We start from the raw sequence: 19,376 nt of genomic DNA, 5'->3' as shown, positions 1-19,376 counted from the left end.
GAGAAAAAAACCCGATGCGACTTACAGGACAATTGTAAACCTAAAGGAATTGAACAAGCCATTGAAGGTTCAAACCTTCAAAATGGAATCAATAAAGACGTCAGTACAAATACTGTTTCACGGCTGTTCTGGACCTAAAGGAGGCTTACTAACACACCCCTATCCACAAGGATTATCTGAAATTCCTAAAAGTAGCAATATCTATAGGAGGGGTAGTCAAGCACTACCAGTATACGGCTCTCCCATTCGGCCTAGCCATAGCCCCAAGATTGTTTACCAAGATAAATTCGGAGGTTACAGCACACCTGAGAGAACAAGATGTGCTGATTGTCCCATACCTGGATGATTTTCTGATAACAGGCAGTTCTTTCCAGCATTGCAAAGACCAACTAAGGAAGGTCATGGATTCCTTGATCAGCTTTAGCTGGTTTTTAAATCTAAAAAAATCCACAACCGAGCCGAATCAAGTACAGGAATATCTAGGCATCATATTAGATTAAAAAAATCATGAATGTCGCCTCTTGGCAGGAAAGATTCAAAAAATCATAGCTCAGATTTCTCAGATAAGGAACCACCCGTCGATGTCTCTGCGAAAAGCTATGTCCCTCCTAGGTTCCTTGATCGCCTGTTATCTTGCTGTTCAATGGGCTCAGTTACATACCAGAGAGTTACAGTGGGAAATTCTAGGAGCCGAAAGCTCTCTAAAAGGGCATTTAGAAGGTCAGCTAACCTTGTCATCAAAAACCATGCTTTCTTTGGGATGGTGGATGAGGATAGACAATTTAACCAGGGGTATTTCGTGGGTGATTTCAGTCCCATCAGATCTTGACCACAGATGCAAGCCCCAGAGGCTGGGGGGCTCACTTGAACGACCAGATAGCTCAGAGGGTTTGGACAGAGGACCTGAGTTCAGCATCCTCAAACATGAAGGAGCTGCTAGCAGTAGAGTTCGTCCTTTTAGAATTCCTGGACACTCTGAGGGGTTACCACGTAAAAGTGTTCTCAGACAACCGGGTAATAGTAGCATACTTGAATCACCAGGGGGGTACCCGGTCCTGTCCTCTGATGCAAGTAACAGAGACCATTTTTTAGTTAGCCGAAAGCAATCTGAAGTCCCTATCAGCCCTCCACATAAGGGGGATAGAAAATCACAGGGCAGACTTTCTGAGTAGAACCCAGCTGAGACTGGTGCCGTCATGGGCTCTGAGAAATCCCGTTACCGTAAGTAAGTACGTCTTTTGACCATATATGGGGCATTGGCGCACTCAGGAGACATTGCGTATCAAATTTTACCCCTCATCTTATCCTATTATCACTTTTGAAAATTAAAACTTTTTCCCATAGCAACATTTTTGTGCAAAAAATTTAAATTTTCCATTTACTCAGCCTAATGTTATACAATCCTGTGAATCGTGTGAAGGTTAAACATGCTCCCTACACCCCTAGATGAATTCCTCAAGAAGTGTAGTTCCCAAAATGGGGTCACTTGTTAGGGTTTCTGCTGTTTTGGCATGTCAGGGGCTCTTTAAATGTGACATGGCATCCACAATCTATTCTAGACAAAATTGAGCTCCAGAATTCAGTTGGTGCTCCTTCCCTTCTGAGCCCTGCCGTGCGCCCAAACAGTAGTTTTCCACCACATATGGGGTATCTGCGTACTCAGGAGAAATTGCACAACAAATTGTATGGTCCATTTTATAGTGTTTCCTTTGTGAAATTGCAAAATTTGGGGCTAAAAGAACATTTTTGTGGGAAAAAGTAAAATTTTCATTTTATCCTTCTACATTGCATTAATTCCTGTGACGCACCTCAAGGGTTAATAAGCTTCTTGAATGTGGTTTTGAGCACTATGCAGGGTGCAGTTTTTAGAATAATGTCACTTTTGGGTATTTTCTGTCATATAGGCCCCCAAAGTCACTTCAAATATGATGTGGCCCCTTAAAAAATGGTTTTGTAAATTTTGTTGTAAAAATGAGAAATCACTGAGCAACTTTTAACCCTTTTAACTTTCTAACAAAAAAAATGACGGCATGTTTCAAAAATTGTGCTGATGTAAAGTAATCATATGCGAAATGTTATTTATTTAAGGGGTTGTCCACTACTAGGACAACCTCCTCTCATACCTTATGCTTGACCTCAATAAATTAAAAAAGCTTATACTCCCCTCTCCTGCTGGCACCGTTCCCTCTTTGTTTGCACTCGCTCTTCCCGGGGCTCGCCTGCGTCACTGTCTTTGCCTCCTGTCGAATTGAACATGAAGAGGAAGTCCGTGGAGCAGCTGCTGTCTAATTTCCTCTTCATGTTCAATTGGTATGGAGGCAGGACAGTGACATAAGAGCCCGGGGAGAGCGAGTGCAACACCACGGGAACAGCACTGACATGGGAGGCGAGTATAAGCTTTTTTATTTTATCGGGGCCAAGTGTGGGGTATGAAAAGGAGTTGTCCAAGTAGTGGACAACTTCTTTAACTATTTTGTGTGACATAACTCTCTGGTTTAACCCCTTCACCACCTTGCGATTTTCCATTTTTGCTCTTTCATTTTTTCCTCCCCTTCTTCCCAGAGCCATAACTTTTTTATTTTTCCATCAATAGAGCAGTGAAATTTCAAAAAAAGTGCAATTCCACAATTGTTTTTTTATTTATCATGTTCCCTAAATGCTAAAACTGACAAGCAAATATGATTCCACAGGTCAGTACGAGTACGCAGATACGAAACATGTATAGGTTATTTTTTATTTAAGTGGTGAAAAAAAAATCCAAAATTTGTAAGAAAAAAAAGTCACCATTTTCTGAGACCCATAGTGTCTCTATTTTTCGAGATTTGGGGTGAGTGAGGGCTTTTTTTTTTTTTTTCGAACCCGCAGCTTTCATTTTCATTGATACTATTTTTGGGTAGATATGATGTTTTGATCGCCTTTTATTGCATTTTATTACAATATTACAGTGGTCAAAAAAAACAACTTAATTCTGACTTTTCGGTCCCTTTTTTCTCATTGCACCGTTTACTGATTGGATTCATTTACTTTATATTTTGATAGATCGGACATTTCTGAAATTTGCAATACCAAACGTGTATTTTTATTTTGAATGGGGAAAAAGGAGGTGATTTGAACTTTTGTGTTATTTTTATTTTTTAATTTTCTTTTTAAACTTTTCTTTTTTTACTTGCTTCAATAGACCAAAAAAAACGTAATTCTGGCTTTTCAATTTTTTTTTTTGCGTTGCGCCGTTGACTAATTGGATTAATTTACTTTATATTTTGATAGATCGGACATTTCTGAATGCAGTGATATTAAACGTGTATTTTTATTTTATACTAGCGCTGCACCTGGCTACGTGTTGCTGTGGCTCAGTCTGGTTAAATGTAAAAGAAAGAAAAGAGAGCACATTTTTAAAATATTTAATTTCACAATGTTTGTGGGTATACAATATTTTTTGTTGTTCCATTGTCTGTGTAGATATAAAGATTGTCTGGTTTGCCGACTCTAGAACACACAACATATAATTGTCCATGTGAGAAGCAATCCGTGTCTAGATTTAAACCGCACAATTCTAAAGATTGGCCCTGAGTTTTGTTGATGGTGATTGCAATCGCCAATCGAATTGGGAATTGCAATCTCTTAAATTGAAATGGCATATCCGTTGGAATCATAGAAATGCGAGGAATGAGGGACATCTTCACCTTTGAAAGGTCCTGTCAAGATTGTTGCTTCAACTAAGTTGCTCATTAATTGTTTTACTGCAAGCCATGTGCTGTTGCAAAGCTTTGGCTGGTTGATATTTCGCAACATGATAATTGGCATGCCGATTTTCAATTGCAGTATTTGCGGTGGCATCCCTGGCAGATCGAGTGAATGCAAAAATTCTATTGGATAATTAACCGCTTCATCTGCTTCCACAACAGTGTCGACGGATTTGTGTGTGATTGCCTCGCTTTGAATGTTAGACTGAATAATATTGTTAAGTTCGTAGACGTCTTTGTTCTTGGCCACAAGAATAGCTCGTTCACTCAGCCAATCGTGATTCTCATAATTAGTTTGAATATTGGGAAATATTTTTTCAACCAATTGTTCTTTTGACGTCACTAAATTGCAGAAGCTATGAGGCAATGAAATTCGTCCTGATGTCATATCAACCGACACCTTTCCGATCCCAATTTCCAGCAATTCATGTGAGAATTTTTCAGCTGATCGATCGTTTTGCAGCTGGACACACATATTCGTAGTTAATTTTAATGTCTTTACGTGTCGCCACAAAGTAGAGTATTTCAGGCTAGCATTTATTTTGTCCCCTGGTGTCGATCGAGGAATTACAGGTAATGTTTGCCTGGAATCTGCAAGCAATATTAATGCATTCCCAAATGGTCTGATGTTTCCACGTAAATCTTGCAATGATCAATCAAGAGCCTCGAGCGATTATTTTTTTTTGTGCGCAAGGCTGTGTATTCATCCCAAACAATAAGTTTGCATTTCTGTAATACTTTTCCCATGCCGGATGCTTTGGAAATGTTGCACTTGGGAGTTTCAACAAATTGCATGTTCAGTGGCAATTTCAAAGCGGAATGAGCAGTTCTTCCACCTGGTAGCAATGTTGCAGCTATTCCAGACGATGCAAGAGCTAAGGCTATGTCATTTTGGGATCGAATTGCTGCCAGAATCAATCTAATTAGGAAAGTTTTACTAGTTCCTCCTGGCGCATCTAAGAAGATTTCTCCAACTCCATTATTGATAGTCTGCATTATTTGATTCTCCCATAACTCTGTTGGATATGGAGAGCAGGCGGTCAATATTGGAAACCATGCACGAATTTGATTTGTTGCTTTTACGTCAAACAGTTGGTATATAAAAACATAGTAGGTACATAAAAACGTGTGTATTCATTGCAACGTTGTGTCAAAATTTCAAAGCAATCTGTCAATAACTTTTGGAGATTTAAGATTTTGAAAAAATTAACATTTACATTTTTATTTATATAGATTATTTTATTTTGAATGAGGCAAAAGGCGGATGATTTGAACTTTTTGGGGGTTTTTTTATTCTAATTTTTTTAAAACTTTTTTTTTTAATTTGCTTCAATAGTCCCCATTGGAGACTTGAAGCTGCTGTCTTCCAATCTTCAGTGCTACACATAGCGGGACTTTAGCAGAAATCGTAATCTATGAATGCCGGCCACGCGCTGGCATTCATGGGAGATTTACAATGACAAGCACGAGGGTCTTCTGTAGACCTCCAGCTGTCATGACAACCCATCAGCGCCCCGCAATCACGACAGACCAGCTGTCATGTACAGGGAAAGATACGACAGATCAGCTGTCATGTTCAGGGAAGGATGCGGGCTCAGCGCTGTAGCCCGCATCAAGTGCAGGGAGAGGTCCAAGGTCGTTATGGGCATAAAAATTAAAAGTTTGAAATATGCTAATTTTTTGCCAAATTTCCGATATTTTCACAAATAAACGCTAAAAATATTGTCATAAATGTACCCTTAACTTGAAGTACAATATGCAATTAAAAAAACAGGCTTAGAATCACTGGGATCTGTTGAAGCGTCCCAGAGTTATTACCTCAACTGACATTGGTCAGAATTGAAAAAATTTACCTGGTCAGGAAGGTGAAAACTGGCTGGGTAGAGAAGGGGTTAAACCATATGTATTAAAAAATCCAAAAATATGCTTCGTCAGATATGGGGAGAAATGGCCGGTCTGGAACTGGTGGTAATAGGTAGCAATAAATTGTCATTTTCATGTTGTTTTATGATACCTTTGAATTGGAATCATATAAAAGTAACTAGGACAAACAGGTAGCCATACATATTCCTCTTGGGCACGCCAAACAACACATTGTCCTCCGGACTTATGATATCTCCATCAGCACCTTACAAAATTGCTCTGCTCCACCTGTGGCTGTTAGTGGCAGGTGCTGGCTGTGTCTCACAGCCATTATCAGCTGGATATGGGGCAGGCTCATTCCATGAGCCTGCTCTATTCAGCTGCTACTGACGTGCATCGTACATGTACAGTGAATGTCGGTATGGGGTTAAAGGGTTAATATTGCTAATATCCCAGTTACTTTTCTGTAATAGAATGTGGAATATTCATCTTATTTAAAATAGCCATTTAATGACCAAGAAATCTCTTATCTTTCAGACCGTCCAGACATTTTTATATACCTTTGCATGGATATTATGGGATGTTTCAGTATTCTAAGCTTTGAATTATAAAACTATTTTCACTCATGTATTTGCTGTGGTTTCAAAGAAATGTAAAGTTGTGATGTACGATTGTTAGTAAATGCCTTAATGACACTACATGACATTACAGTGATTTATCAGAAGTCTGGGTTTATCACATATTGATTTATAGAAGTCTTACACATGATCAATATCATATTAAAATTATATTATACAATAATAAAAATATATTTTATTCTCTGCAGGTGATTATATCAGAAGCCCAAAGAGATATGTGAGATCTTCTGATTTTGAGTTAATTGATCATATCACAGAAGTTGCATATGAAGAGCAAGTCAGTATCCCAGATTTACCATCAGCCCTTCAGAGCAAAGATCTATCATCTGACCCTTTTCAACAGCTCCTGTCTCCTGATTCATTACAGAAAAATAACAGAAAGGATGTTGAACATGAGAGATCTCCCAAAGAGGAGAATCCACAAGGTGGAAAATGTTATGAAGATATATTAAAGCTTGTTAAACCTGAGAAAAGTCACACAAAAGCAAAGGAATTTTCATGTTCAGAATGTGGGAAATGTTTTACGACTAAATCAAAACTTGTTATACATGAGCGGATTCACAAAGTGGAGAAGCCGTATTCATGTTCTACATGTGGAGCGTGTTTTAGCCGTTCCTGGAATCTCACTACACATGAGAGATGTCACACAGGAGTGAAGCCATTTTTATGTTTAGAATGTGGGAAATGTTTTACATATAAGTCAGACCTTGTAGCTCATCTGAGATGTCACACAGGAGAGAAGCCGTTCTTGTGCAGAGAATGTGGGAAATGTTTTACAAGTAATTCAACACGTGTTAGACATGAGCAAACTCACAAGGAGAAGCCTTACTCATGTTCAGAATGTGGGAAATGTTTTACACAGAAGTCCGATCTTGTAATTCATCAGAGAATTCACACAGGGGAGAAGCCGTTCTTATGCACAGAATGTGGGAAATGTTTTTCTCAGAAAGCATATCTTGTTATGCATCTGAGATGTCACACAGGCGAGAAGCCATATCCATGCTCAGAATGTGGGAAATGTTTTTCTCAGAAATCACATCTTAGTGGCCATCAAAAATCTCATACAGGGGAGAAACCTTATTCCTGTGTGGAATGTGGGAAATATTTTATACGGAAGTCAGATCTTGTTACTCATCAGCAATTCATACATGGTATAAGCCGCTCTGATGCAAAGAATTTGTAAAGTGTTTTAACTAAAAACCATGTTGTGCTAAGTATTAGCGAAGTCACACCGGAGAGAAGCCATTTTCAGGCTTAGAAAGCAGAAAATGCATTTCTAGGGAATCAAATCTTGTTGACCATGAATACATTTAAACAGAGGAGACTCCATATTTATGTCCTTAAAGAGAACCTGTCAGCAGGATTTTGCTGTGTAAACTACACTGATTGTAATCCGTATTACAGCACTAATATGGCAATGATGCTCCAGTGAAGAAATCCATTTTGTGGTTCTTCTGTAATTAGTGTTGAAAGTTTTACTGTAAAAAGGTTTTCGTTCATTGGGGAGAGACTATGTATGTATTTATACATTTTTTGGGGATTTATTTTAATGTCGCTGGTGATTTGTTTCTCTGTAGATAATTTAGCTAGCTTGATTTCTTCTTTACATTTCTTTTTTAGGTCTTTATACTCCTGAAATGCTATTTCTGTATTCTCGACCTTCAAGATTTTGAATGCCCTTTGTTTTTGTCTTATTAAACTTTGTACTGTCTTATTTATCCATAATGGATTCTTTTTATTCCTGGGCATTTTATTGTCAGAGGGTATAAATTTTCTACAGGATTCTAGTAGTATTTCCTTAAACATGCCCCATTTACGTTCGGTATAGCCAGTTACCATGACTTGGTCCCAGTCTACACGATTAAGCTCTTCTCTTAATTTGTTGAAATCAGCTTTCCTAAAGTTCCAGGGTTTTGCATTTCCTTTTTGAAATGTTCTATTGAATATTACATTGAAACTTACCATATTATGGTCGCTGTTTCCCAAATGATCCCGGACCTGATCCCTCATAATAAGGACCTTATTAATATTTGCTGCATTTTTAATTTTTGCAGCATTTCATCCTCTACCAGTTCAGCTATATTAGGAGGCTTGTAACAAACTCCTATTAAAAGCTTTACATTATTGCCATCCCCATGTACATTTACCCAAACTGACTCTACATTGTCGCAGCGCCCCCCAATGTCATCATTGAGCACAGGTTTTAAGTTGGATCTTACGAAAATACAAAACCCTCAACCTTTTTTGTCTTTTCTCTCCTTTCTAAATGTAGTGTACCCATCCATGTTTGTCACCCAGCCATGGCTTTCATCCAGCCAGGTTTCCATAATACCCACCACATCATATTCTATGACCGACATAAGAGTCTCCAGTTCATTCATTTTGTTTGCGAGACTTCTTCCATTTGCCAGCAGACATTTAATACTATTAGCACATTTGTTACTCCTCAGCTCCCTACTTTCCTTGCATATCCCAGCCCCCCTATATTGTCATTAACACCTACTGTTCCATTCTCTCTGTCTACTCTATCCCCTTATTAGAATGACTACCCTCCCTCTCCCCAGATCTTAGTTTAAAAGCTCCTCCATCTGTTTGACAATTTTTTTCCCCAGCATAGCTGCACCCTTCCCATTGAGATGCAGCCCGTCCCTACCGTAGAGCCGGTAGCCGACAGCAAAGTCGGCCCAGTTCTCCATGAACCCAAACTCTTCCATCCTACACCAATTTCTAAGCCAATTATTTATCTCCCTAAGCTCCCTCTGTCTTTCTAGTGACACTCGTGGCACCGGCAATATTTCTGAAAACACCACCTTCGAGGTCCTGGCCTTCAGCTTCTCTCCTAGTTCCCTGTAATCATTTTTAAGGACCTTCCACCTCCCTTTAACTTTGTCATTGGTACGGATGTGTACCATGACCTCCAGCCCCACCCAGCAATCTGTCTATCCTTTCCGCAATATGTCGAACCCGAGCACCCGGCAAACAACACACTGTTCGGCATTCACGGTCTCGGCTGTCCTCCTAATTATAGAGTCCCTTACCACAACATCTGTCTGGCCTTTGCTGCACTCCTATTTACATCTTTCCTCCAGCAGTTGTCTTCCTGGTTGCTAGGAGCAGCGTCCTGCTGTAGTGATCCCAGGCTTGCAATCCTAATATCAGCCAAACAGACATATTTAGTAGGTTGTGCCAGATCAGGGCTGGGCTCCCTGGCACTTTTCCCTCTACCCCTAAATGTTTTTTTTGCGATACTATTTCTCATATTTTTAAATATTTATGTTAGGAGCATTAAAGGGGTTGTCCTTTAATAATCGTGCCTGCGCAGAAGATTACGGAATATACTAGTGTGTGATCTTCTGCTCAAGTGCCGGTGAGTCACGGAGACTCATGGGAGGGCGGATCGTGGAGGGATTTCAACGCGCAGGCATGAGATTGTAGTGCCGCAACAGGACACTGACGTGCAGGGGAGGGCGGTACTATGATAATAGAGCAGAGGAGGGGATTCCTGATGGGTCTGGGGCCTGGAGCAATCATTATTATAAAGTCATATTATAAGACAAGAAAGTTAATGTATTTCAGTTCTTCAATACAAAAGTGAGAGCCTACTGAAACAGACTAAGGGACCTTTTCAAATGTTTAAGAAGCCTTTGCATATGTTTTTTGTTAAACAATTCTAATTTAGAATTTTTTGTTAAAGTATTTTAATTTACTGAGATAATGACTTTTGTGTTTTCATTGGCTGTAAGCCATAATCATCAACATTAACAGAAATAAACACTTGAAATAGATCACTCTGTTTATAATGACTCTATATAATATGAGTTTCATTTTTGTATTGAAGAACTGAAATAAATTAACTTTCTGATATGCTAATTTTGTGAGAAGCACTTGTAGTTCTCCATTGCTCAGTTGTCTCCTACATTCAAGAGTATAAGAACTCTAGTTATAAGCGAGCACTAAAATACTTGAGTGCTCGGTACTTGAATCGAGCAGGTCGGACGCTCGGACGGGCTCGATTTGAGTAACGGGTATAATGGAAATCAATGGGAAACTCAAGCATTTTTTCTGCAGACCCTACCTGTCGGGTTGGCGTTGCAGGAAAATTGCTGAAATGGATGACAACAGGGCTCAGATGGAATGGAAACAGCATGGAGAAGATGCATCTCTGACTCCCAGGTCACTGCTAGGAACAGTGTTGTCCTAGTATTACACCACGCTTACTGAATGACAATAAGACATACAAAACCGAAGTTAAAATGGATTTGACAGGAAAAAATGTTTGGAAACATTCTTTCCTGTATAATGACTTGTATATAAGGCAAAATTAAAAAAAACTGCCTCCTCCACCCCTGAGGCCTTGTAGCATTTTTACTGTGTTTTGCACCTTCTCATTGCTTTCAGCGGTGAAAAAACATTGAAAGAATCGTCATGCTGCTTTTTTCAAAACATGTTGACCGTGTCAGTCAGGAAAAAATATCAATCTTGTGCATAAAATTTCTAAAATCTCATAGCTTTTGCTGGCACTGTAAAAAGCTGCTTTTAATTTGCATTAAACTCATGAAAAAACACAGTAAAAACATAGCTTTAATAGCCGGGCCATCTCTCACCATATTTCCCCGTCGCCTATGACGACAGTAGATGACATAGTAGAAGGGGATATAAAACTACACTCACCGGTAGTCACCAGTAAGTGTAATTTCAACGTTTTCCTACCTTATCTGGGCATGTGGTGTGTGTGACATGGTCAGACACATCCTGTTTAACATATGAAGGAGGGACTCTGAAACTCACAAAGCCTATACGGACAGTGAAAGAACTGCCAAAATTAGAAAGAAGAGGGACTCCGATCTACCCTGTATTAGATTTAAAGGAGGGTCTTATGTGCACTCTGTTAAAATTGCTAGGTAGTGGAACTCCTAGACTCATAAAGCGTAGGCACTAAGTACAATGGCTGAAAAACGTTCACCCCTGGGGGGGTTTATATATATATATATATATATATATATATATATATATATATATATATATATATATATATATATATATATATATATATATATATATATATATATATATATATATATATATATATATATATATATATATATATATATATATGAGAGTTGTAGAGGTAGGTCTCTTACGCAACCTGTAAAAGTTATGAAGGAGGGCATCATGCACACCCTGAAAAAATTAAGGCGAGGGTCACATGATGACCCTCTAAAGTATTGGACAGCGGGCTGACTGTTTACCGCTAAAGATTTTGAGCAAGGGCAGCCTGTTTACCCTCTAAAGATTTTGAGTGAGGGCCGCCTGGTTACCCTCTCAATATTTTGAGCGAAGGCTGGTTGTTTACCTTCCAAAGATTTGGAGCTAGGGCCACCTGTTTACCCTCTCAATATTTGCAGCGAAGGCCACCTGATCACCCTCTAAAAATTTTAAGCGAAGGCCGCAGAATGATCCTGTAAAGATTTTTTGCGAGGGCTGCCTATTAGGCATTCCCCAGTGTGGCGCATTTTTAAAGAAAATGCGGACGATAAAAGAACTGTGATTTGTAACCTATGCCATACCAAGATCAGCAGGGGCCTGAACACCACCATCCTGACCACCAGCAGCATTCTCAGGCACGTTATCAAAGCACCTGACTAGGTGGGCCGAACGCCTTGGTCCACCACTGCCTCTTTCCCTGTGCTACATACTTGCCAACCCCCTGTCCAGGACACAAGTGCATATGCCTCTCGCCCTGCACCTTTCGTTGCACGTTTACAAGCACCATCAGCAACCGTGTCCAATTCTTTGTCCCAGCGCAGCATTCAGCTGTCTCTAACCCAGGCCATGGAACGCCAGTGGAAATACCCAGCCACCCACCCACAAACACAAACAGTAAACCGGCACATTTCGAAACTGCTTGGCTTCGAAATGTTGCAGTTTAGGCTTGTGGACACTAAATGTCATGGGGTTACTGCAACGGGGTGGAGCCGGAAGACTGCAGTGTCTGAGGGCTCCTACTCCGGCTCCGAGAAGAAGCACTTCTCCTTCATTTTAAGACATGTTTTATTTCTTCTGGCAGAACAGTGGTTAAACGGCCAGATTGCGAAGATCTTGGATTCCCGTCTTGTTAATCGGTTGCTTCGGTACCTGGTACATTGGAGAGGGTACGGTCCCGAGGAGAGGATGTGGGTACCAGCATCGGATGTTCATGCGGCCAGACTGATCCGGGCTTTTCATGTGGCTCACCCCAATAGACCTGGTCCTGAGGTTCCAGATGTCTCTTGTAGAAGGGGGGGTACTGTCACGCGGTTACCGCAACGGGGTGAAGCCAGAAGACCGCAGCATCTGAGGTCTCCTAATCCGGCTCAGAGAAGAAGCACTACTCCTTAATTTTAAGACATGTTTTATTTCTTCTGGCAGAACAGGGGTTAAATGGCCATGTTGGAAATCTTGGTGCTCACAGCTGAGCTTGGTTAGCCACTCGTTTTCTCTTTATAATCTGGGCTCTGATTTTAGTCCTGGTCTAGTCTGCAGGTGGCTGCATGTATGCAAATTGCCGGCCCCAGAGAATCCTGACAGTGTGCAGTGCGCAGTGTGAGAATCCAGAAGTCTTGCAGTCACATAGAATGACTGCAGACTCATCACAAACGTGGACAACCCCTTTAATGCTCCTAACATAAATAAAAACATGAAAATTTGTCAGTATCACAAATAACATTTACATCCAGGTACCTGATAGATGACGTTATCTCTGGAGTCGTTCTCTTTCTTTTCTTCCTCTTGTCCAGACTCCATGATGACTTTTCTCATCCACAGCTCGTCTCTGCAGACTTCCATTTTCTCCGGTCTTCTGCAGCACATCCCGACATGGTGCCCTTAAAGATAGCAGTGTCATTATAATGCTCCTGCATAAAAATATCAGCCCTACAATGAGCCCCTGAATAAATAATTGCCTCTCACTATATTCCCTGCACAAAATATGACCCCCACTCTGTACCTCTTATGGTACATGCCCTCCACACTGCCCTCTACTTTCCATATTGGGCCCCCTCTTCACACTGTGCTCTCACACGGTGTCAGCCCTATAGGGTCCAGTTTCTATACTGTGCACCTTCATCACACTCCCCCCCCCCCCCCCCTTGGCTTAATACCCCTTCCTGGCTGTGCCCTTACACTGTCCCCCCATACTACCCCCCACACTGTTCAGTCTCTATTCTGTGCCCACTTACACTTTTCTCCCCATACTGTTTCCTCGCACTATTCCCCTCAATAGTTTCCTTCTCCCTCCTAATACATTTACCCTCTCACTTTCCATACTGCCTCCTCACACCCCCCAACTCACTATACTGTGTCTTTACCCATCCCATCACCCTCAATCCCCATACTGTGTCTGCACCTACTGTGTCTCCTTGCTCCCCAAACTTGTGTCCTCAAATCTTCCCCCTGTTAAACGAAATCTCCCCCACACAGTAAATCCCCCCAGCCCCGTTATACTAAATCTCCCCCAGCCCCGTTACACTAAATGGCCCCCAGCACCATTGCATTAAATCTCCCCACACAGTAAATCCCCCCCCACACACACAGTAAATCCCCCCCCAGCCCTGTTACACTAAATCTCCCCCAGCCTCACACAGTAAATATCCCCCCCACACACAGAGTAAATACACCCCCACAGTAAATACCCCACCACACACAGCGTATACCCCCCACACAAAGTATATTCCCCCACACACAGAGAGTATATACATCCCCACAGTAAATACCCTGCCCACACACACAGCGTATATACACCCCCACAGTAAATACCCCCTCACAGAGTAAATTGGCCCACACACACAGTATATACTCCCCACAGTAAATACCCATCCACACACAGAGTATATACACCCCCACAGTAAATACCCCCCTCACAGAGTATATACACCCCCACAGTAAATCTCCCCACCCCCATGTAATCTTCGGTGTCTTCAGCTCCAGTGTGGAGCTATAACCACTACCAATACTCTTCTCTCGAGTGAAGTCAGCAGCATGATCACATGACCTGATCACCCTGCTGGAATCGCTCTGACTCAGCAGTCAGAGCTTCAATTGTACTAGCGTCTGAAAGATGTGCGTACAATCACTCAGAGGCGGCGCGCTGCACGTTCTGTGAGCCGGCTGTCAGTTTGACAGCCTGCTCAGAGAACGGCCGAATCCCTGTCCGGGGGGCAGCAGAATGCAGCCGCCGGGGGAGATACTTCTTACCGCTACATTAAGCGACCCGACTGTGCCCCCTGCCGGCTGCACCAAGCACACATGCCCTGGCTGCCCCTCCTAGTTACGCCTCTGATCTGTATGTATGTAATGTAAAGCTGGCACATGTGCAGACTAAGATCTCAACAGCCATTTTCCTGTAGAAAAGCTGCAGGAAGATGGCCGTGCCACCGGTAAAGCAGCGCACGCCGCTCTGCCTCATTGCCTGCTGCCAGACACCAGCCCCGCAGCATCTCGCCTCTTCTGCTGCCAGATGCGTGAGGGAGGGAACGGAGGGCCCTGCTTCCTATGATCCTGCTCCACCACCATCGCAACTACCGGTACATTCGGACCATAAGACGCACCCCCTATTTTCCTCCCAAATTTGGAGGGAAAAAAGTGCGTCTCATGGTCCGAAAAATACGTTATATACCAGGATAGGCCCCAGATGGGGGCCCCACACCAGGATGAAGCCCAGTATAAGGAATATATACCAGGATGGAGAGCATATACATAGCTCCCAACCGTCCCATATTCGGCAGGACTGTCCCGATTTGAGGGCTCAGTCCTGCGTCCCATCACGGCACCGCTGTTCTCCCGGTTTCTATATCAGGACCGGCGTCAGCGCCGGGCAAGTGCCGAGCCCTGTGGAAGTGGGATAAGTCGGGGACCCCGGTACGCTATGAGCCCGGTAAGTCGGGAGAGCTGGGTGCCAGCGAGTGTGCCCCCCCCCCCGCTTCCTCAGGGCCCTGGCACTTGCCATACTTGCCTCTCCTCGATCGTCCCTGGCTCCAACGTCTTCCGCATCTCCTGACTAATGATGGGCGAGCACTAAAATGCTCGGTTGCTCGGTCCGAGCAAATTGGAATGCTCGGGTGCTCGACCCGAGCAATGAGCCCAATGTACAGTGGGTATGGAAAGTATTCAGAAAGTATTTTTCACTCTTTGTTTCATTGCCGTCATTTGTTACATTCTAAACAGTTCATATTTTTCTCATTAAAGTACACTCTGCACCCCATCTTGACGGAAAAAAAACAGAAATGTAGAAATTTTTGCAAATTTATTAAAAAAGAAAAACTGAAATATCACATGGTCATAAGTATTCAGACCCTTTGCTCAGACACTCATATTTAAGTCACATGCTGTCCATTTCCTTGTGATCCTCCTTGAGATGGTTCTACTCCTTCATTGGAGTCTAGCTGTGCTTAATTAAACTGATAGGACTTGATTTGGAAAGGCACACACCTGTCTATATAAGACCTCATAGCTCACAGTGCATGTCAGACCAAATGAGAATCATGAGCTCAAAGGAACTGCCCAAGGAGCTCAGAGACAGAATTGTGGCAAGGCACAGATCTGGCCAAGGTTACAAAAGAATTTCTGCATTACTCACGGTTCCTAAGAGCACAGTGGCCTCCATAATAGAAGAAGTTTGGGACCACCAGAAGTCTTCCTAGACCTGGCCGTCCTGCCAAACTGAGCAATCGTGGGAGAAGAGCCTTGGTGAGAGAGGTAAAGAAGAACCCTAAGATCACTGTGGCTGAGCTCAAGAGATGCAGTAGGGAGATGGGAGAAAGTTCCACAAAGTCAACTATCACTGCAGCCCTCTACCAGTCGGGCCTTTATGGCAGAGTGGCCCGACGGAAGCCTCTCCTCAGTGCAAGACATATGAAAGCCCGCATAGTGTTTTCTCAAAAACACATGAAGGACTCCCAGACTGAGAAATAAGATTTTCTGATGAGGCGAAGATAGAACTTTTTGGTGATCATTCTAAGCGGTATGTGTGGAGAAAAACAGGCACTTCTCATCACCTGCCCAATACAATCCCAACAGTGAAACATGGTGGTGGCAGAATCATGCTATGGGGGTGTTTTTCAACTGCAGGGACAGGACAACTGGTTGCAATTGAAGGAAACATGAATGCGGCCAAGTACAGAGATATCCTGGATGAAAACCTCTTCCAGAGTGCTCTGGACCTCAGACTTGTCCGAAGGTTCACCTTCCGACAAGCACACAGCTAAAATAACAAAGGAGTGGCTTCAGAATGACTCTGTGACCATTCTTGACTTGCCCAGCCAGAACCCTGACCTAAACCCAATTGAGAGACCTGAAAATGGGTGTTAATCAACATTCACCATCCAACCTGACGGAACTGGAGAGGATCTGCAAAGAATGGCAGAGGATCCCCAAATCCTGATGTGAAAAATTTGTAGCATCATTCCCAAGAAGACTCATGGCTGTTCTAGCTCAAAAGGGTGCCTCTACTCAATACTGAGCAAAGGGTCTGAATACTTATGACCATGTGGTATTTCAGTTTTTCTTTTTTAATAAATTTGCAAAAATTTCTACATTTCTGGGTTTTTTTTCAGTCAAGATGGGGTGCAGAGTGTACTTTAATGAGAAAAAAATGAACTTTTTACAATTTACCAAATGGCTGCAATGAAACAAAGAGTGAAAAATTGAAAGAGGTCTGAATACTTTCCGTACCCACTGTAAGTCTATGGGAAACGCGAGCATTTTTCAGACGGCTCCCCCCGGCGGTCTGCAGAGGGCCTAAAAATTGCCCAAATCGATGGGAACAGTGCTCAAATGACATGGGAACAGCATGGGGCAGACCCCTGGAAGCATCTCTAACTCCCAGGTTACTGCCTAAAAGTGTGCCCATCATAAGTGATCCTTGGCGCATGCGAAGATGCTTCCTGCCATGCACCTGTCGTTGCAAACTTGCAACAATCACCATCCTTGTCCCAGTGCAGCGTTCAGTTGTCCTTACCACATTCCTTGGAATGCAAGCCCAAGTATGCAGCCAGCAACCCACCCACAGGCTGCAATACTATACTGCCAAATTTTTGACAGCTGCTCGCACTTGAAATGTGGCCTTTTAGGCTTGTGGAGGCGGAAGCTGTCCACAACCTTATGGCGGTGGCGACCGGGTATCCATACTCAGTCCCCAGCCGCCACTATTTGCCCCTGTGACGTCTCCGCCTTCCACAAGCACGGGTCCCACAACATTACACGTGCCCTCCCCAGTGCGCTCACTGGGAAAGACTGCCTAACCACAAACACGTGGTCAAGTGAATGTGGCCAGGGACGGTACGGAGCCAATCCACAGCTTGTCGTGAGTTGTATTTCACCACAGCCATATTTTTTAGCTCGGTGAAAGGACTGAATTTTGGGAAACTGTATCTACTCCAGCTGTCATTTCTCCAAGGAAGTCATCTAAAGCTGCTTGCACTTGAAATGTGGCCTTTTAGGCTCGTGGAGGCGGAAGCTTTTCACAACCTCCTACAGTGGTAATGCCCATGCTGTTACTGCAAGGGCTGCCAAAATTTGTGAAAAACCCCACTAAAAATTTAAAGACACATAGAGCAGGGCCACAGTAATGATATATTTCCATTACAAAGGAGCGGGTGTGCTATACAGTTATAGGGTATGCAGTGAGTCCAACGGCTGACAAAATTTAGGAAAAACTCCACTAACAATTTAAAGACACATAGAGCAGGGCCACAGTAACGACAAATTCCCATTAGAAAGGAGAGGGTCTCCCATACTGTTTGCCTATGCAGTGAAGCAACGGCTGCCAAAAATTAGCAGGAACTCCAATGCCCCTAGCAAGAGACGTAGAGGTCAGAGAGCCTCCTAAAAACAATGTTCCCGTTATTAGGAAGTGGGTCTCCCATAGTGTTGGCCTATGTAGTGAATGCAAGGGCTGCCAAAAATTGGGAGGCTCTCCAATGCCCCTTGGAAGAGATGTGGAGTTGGGCCTCATAAAAAAATGTTCCCATTAGAAAGGAGCGGGTCTTCTATACTTGTAATGCCCATGCACTAAGTGTATGGGCTGACAAACATTTACCCCTGGGGGGTATACATGAACATACTGTACATAAAAAATTTTTTACGGGCAACATGAACACCCTTTAAAAAATGATGTGGTTGTTGCATCATGGACCACGGTCACCCTGGTGAAATGATGGAGAAGGAGGAGGACAAGAGCAAATAGCCAAAATCAGGAAGCATATACCCATGTGTGGGTGTGAAAAGGTGCATGGGAATACACCTCCCAAAAAAAGACACTGGATTTGAGTTTATGTTACGCTGATATCATTCGGTGGTGTTGAGAAGTCTGGCCCAATCCAGCCCTTGTTCATTTTTATAAGAGTCAGCCTGTCAGCATTTTCAGTTGACAGGCAGATGCGCTTATCAGTTATAATTCCACCAGCGGCACTAAAAACCCACTCTGATAAAACGCTAGCGGTAGGGCATAGAGATCCAGTTCATTTCACGTATCCAGCTTGGATAACCAATAATTATAAGGCACAGAGGAATCACAGCGGACGTTGGTATGGTCGGCAAGGTACTCCCTCAGCATCTTCCCAAACTTTGCACTCCTTGTGAGAGTACCCCGCGCCTCAGGGCCTGTACGATGGGAGGGACTGAGAAAATTCTCCCAGAACTTTGACAGTGTTCCCCTGCCTCTGCTGGATTGGAGTTGTGTCTCTCTCGCCTGTAGTCCTTGGTTGTCCAACGAACTGTGACCTCTGCTGCCAGCGTTTTCAGATAGTAATGTTTTTAATAGTTCCGCAACAAGGGCCTTCTGGTACTGCCCCATTTTTGTAGACCTGTCCTCCTCAGGAATAAGAGATATAAAGTTCTCCTTGTAGCGTGGGTCTAGAAGTGTCACCAACCAGTAATGACTGTCACCCAAAATTTTGAGAACGCGAGGGTCATGGGAAAGGCAGTGTAACATAAACTCAGCCATGTGTGCCAGACGGCTAACAGGCAAGACTTCCGTGTCCTCACCAAGAGGACGACTGACCATGCTCTCCTCCTCTCTGTCCTCAGGCCATCCACGCTGAACAGACGGTATGACAGTTGTGCAGGTAGTACTGTCTATAGTGCATGAAACTAGCTA

At 42.9% G+C, this 19,376-nt stretch overlaps 1 protein-coding gene across 1 annotated transcript in view; it reads left to right on the top strand.

The window, feature by feature from the left end:
* LOC141270659 (uncharacterized) overlaps positions 1-7,924 on the top strand; it is a 49,992-nt gene extending 42,068 nt beyond the window's left edge. Inside the window, exon 8 of the mRNA XM_073680749.1 lies at positions 6,433-7,924. Within this exon, the coding sequence (XP_073536850.1) occupies positions 6,433-7,427 (995 nt within the window). The 3' untranslated portion in view covers positions 7,428-7,924. The remainder of the gene's footprint in view (positions 1-6,432) is intronic.
* Positions 7,925-19,376: the final 11,452 nt, after the last annotated feature.

This window comes from Phyllobates terribilis, unplaced genomic scaffold (genome assembly GCF_046119375.1).
Source record: "Phyllobates terribilis strain yellow unplaced genomic scaffold, ASM4611937v1 Scaffold_5__5_contigs__length_657084704, whole genome shotgun sequence".
Taxonomy (NCBI): Eukaryota; Metazoa; Chordata; class Amphibia; order Anura; family Dendrobatidae; genus Phyllobates; species Phyllobates terribilis.
The sequence above is the reverse complement of the archived record's forward strand: the minus strand, read 5'-3'. Positions and strand labels throughout refer to the sequence as shown.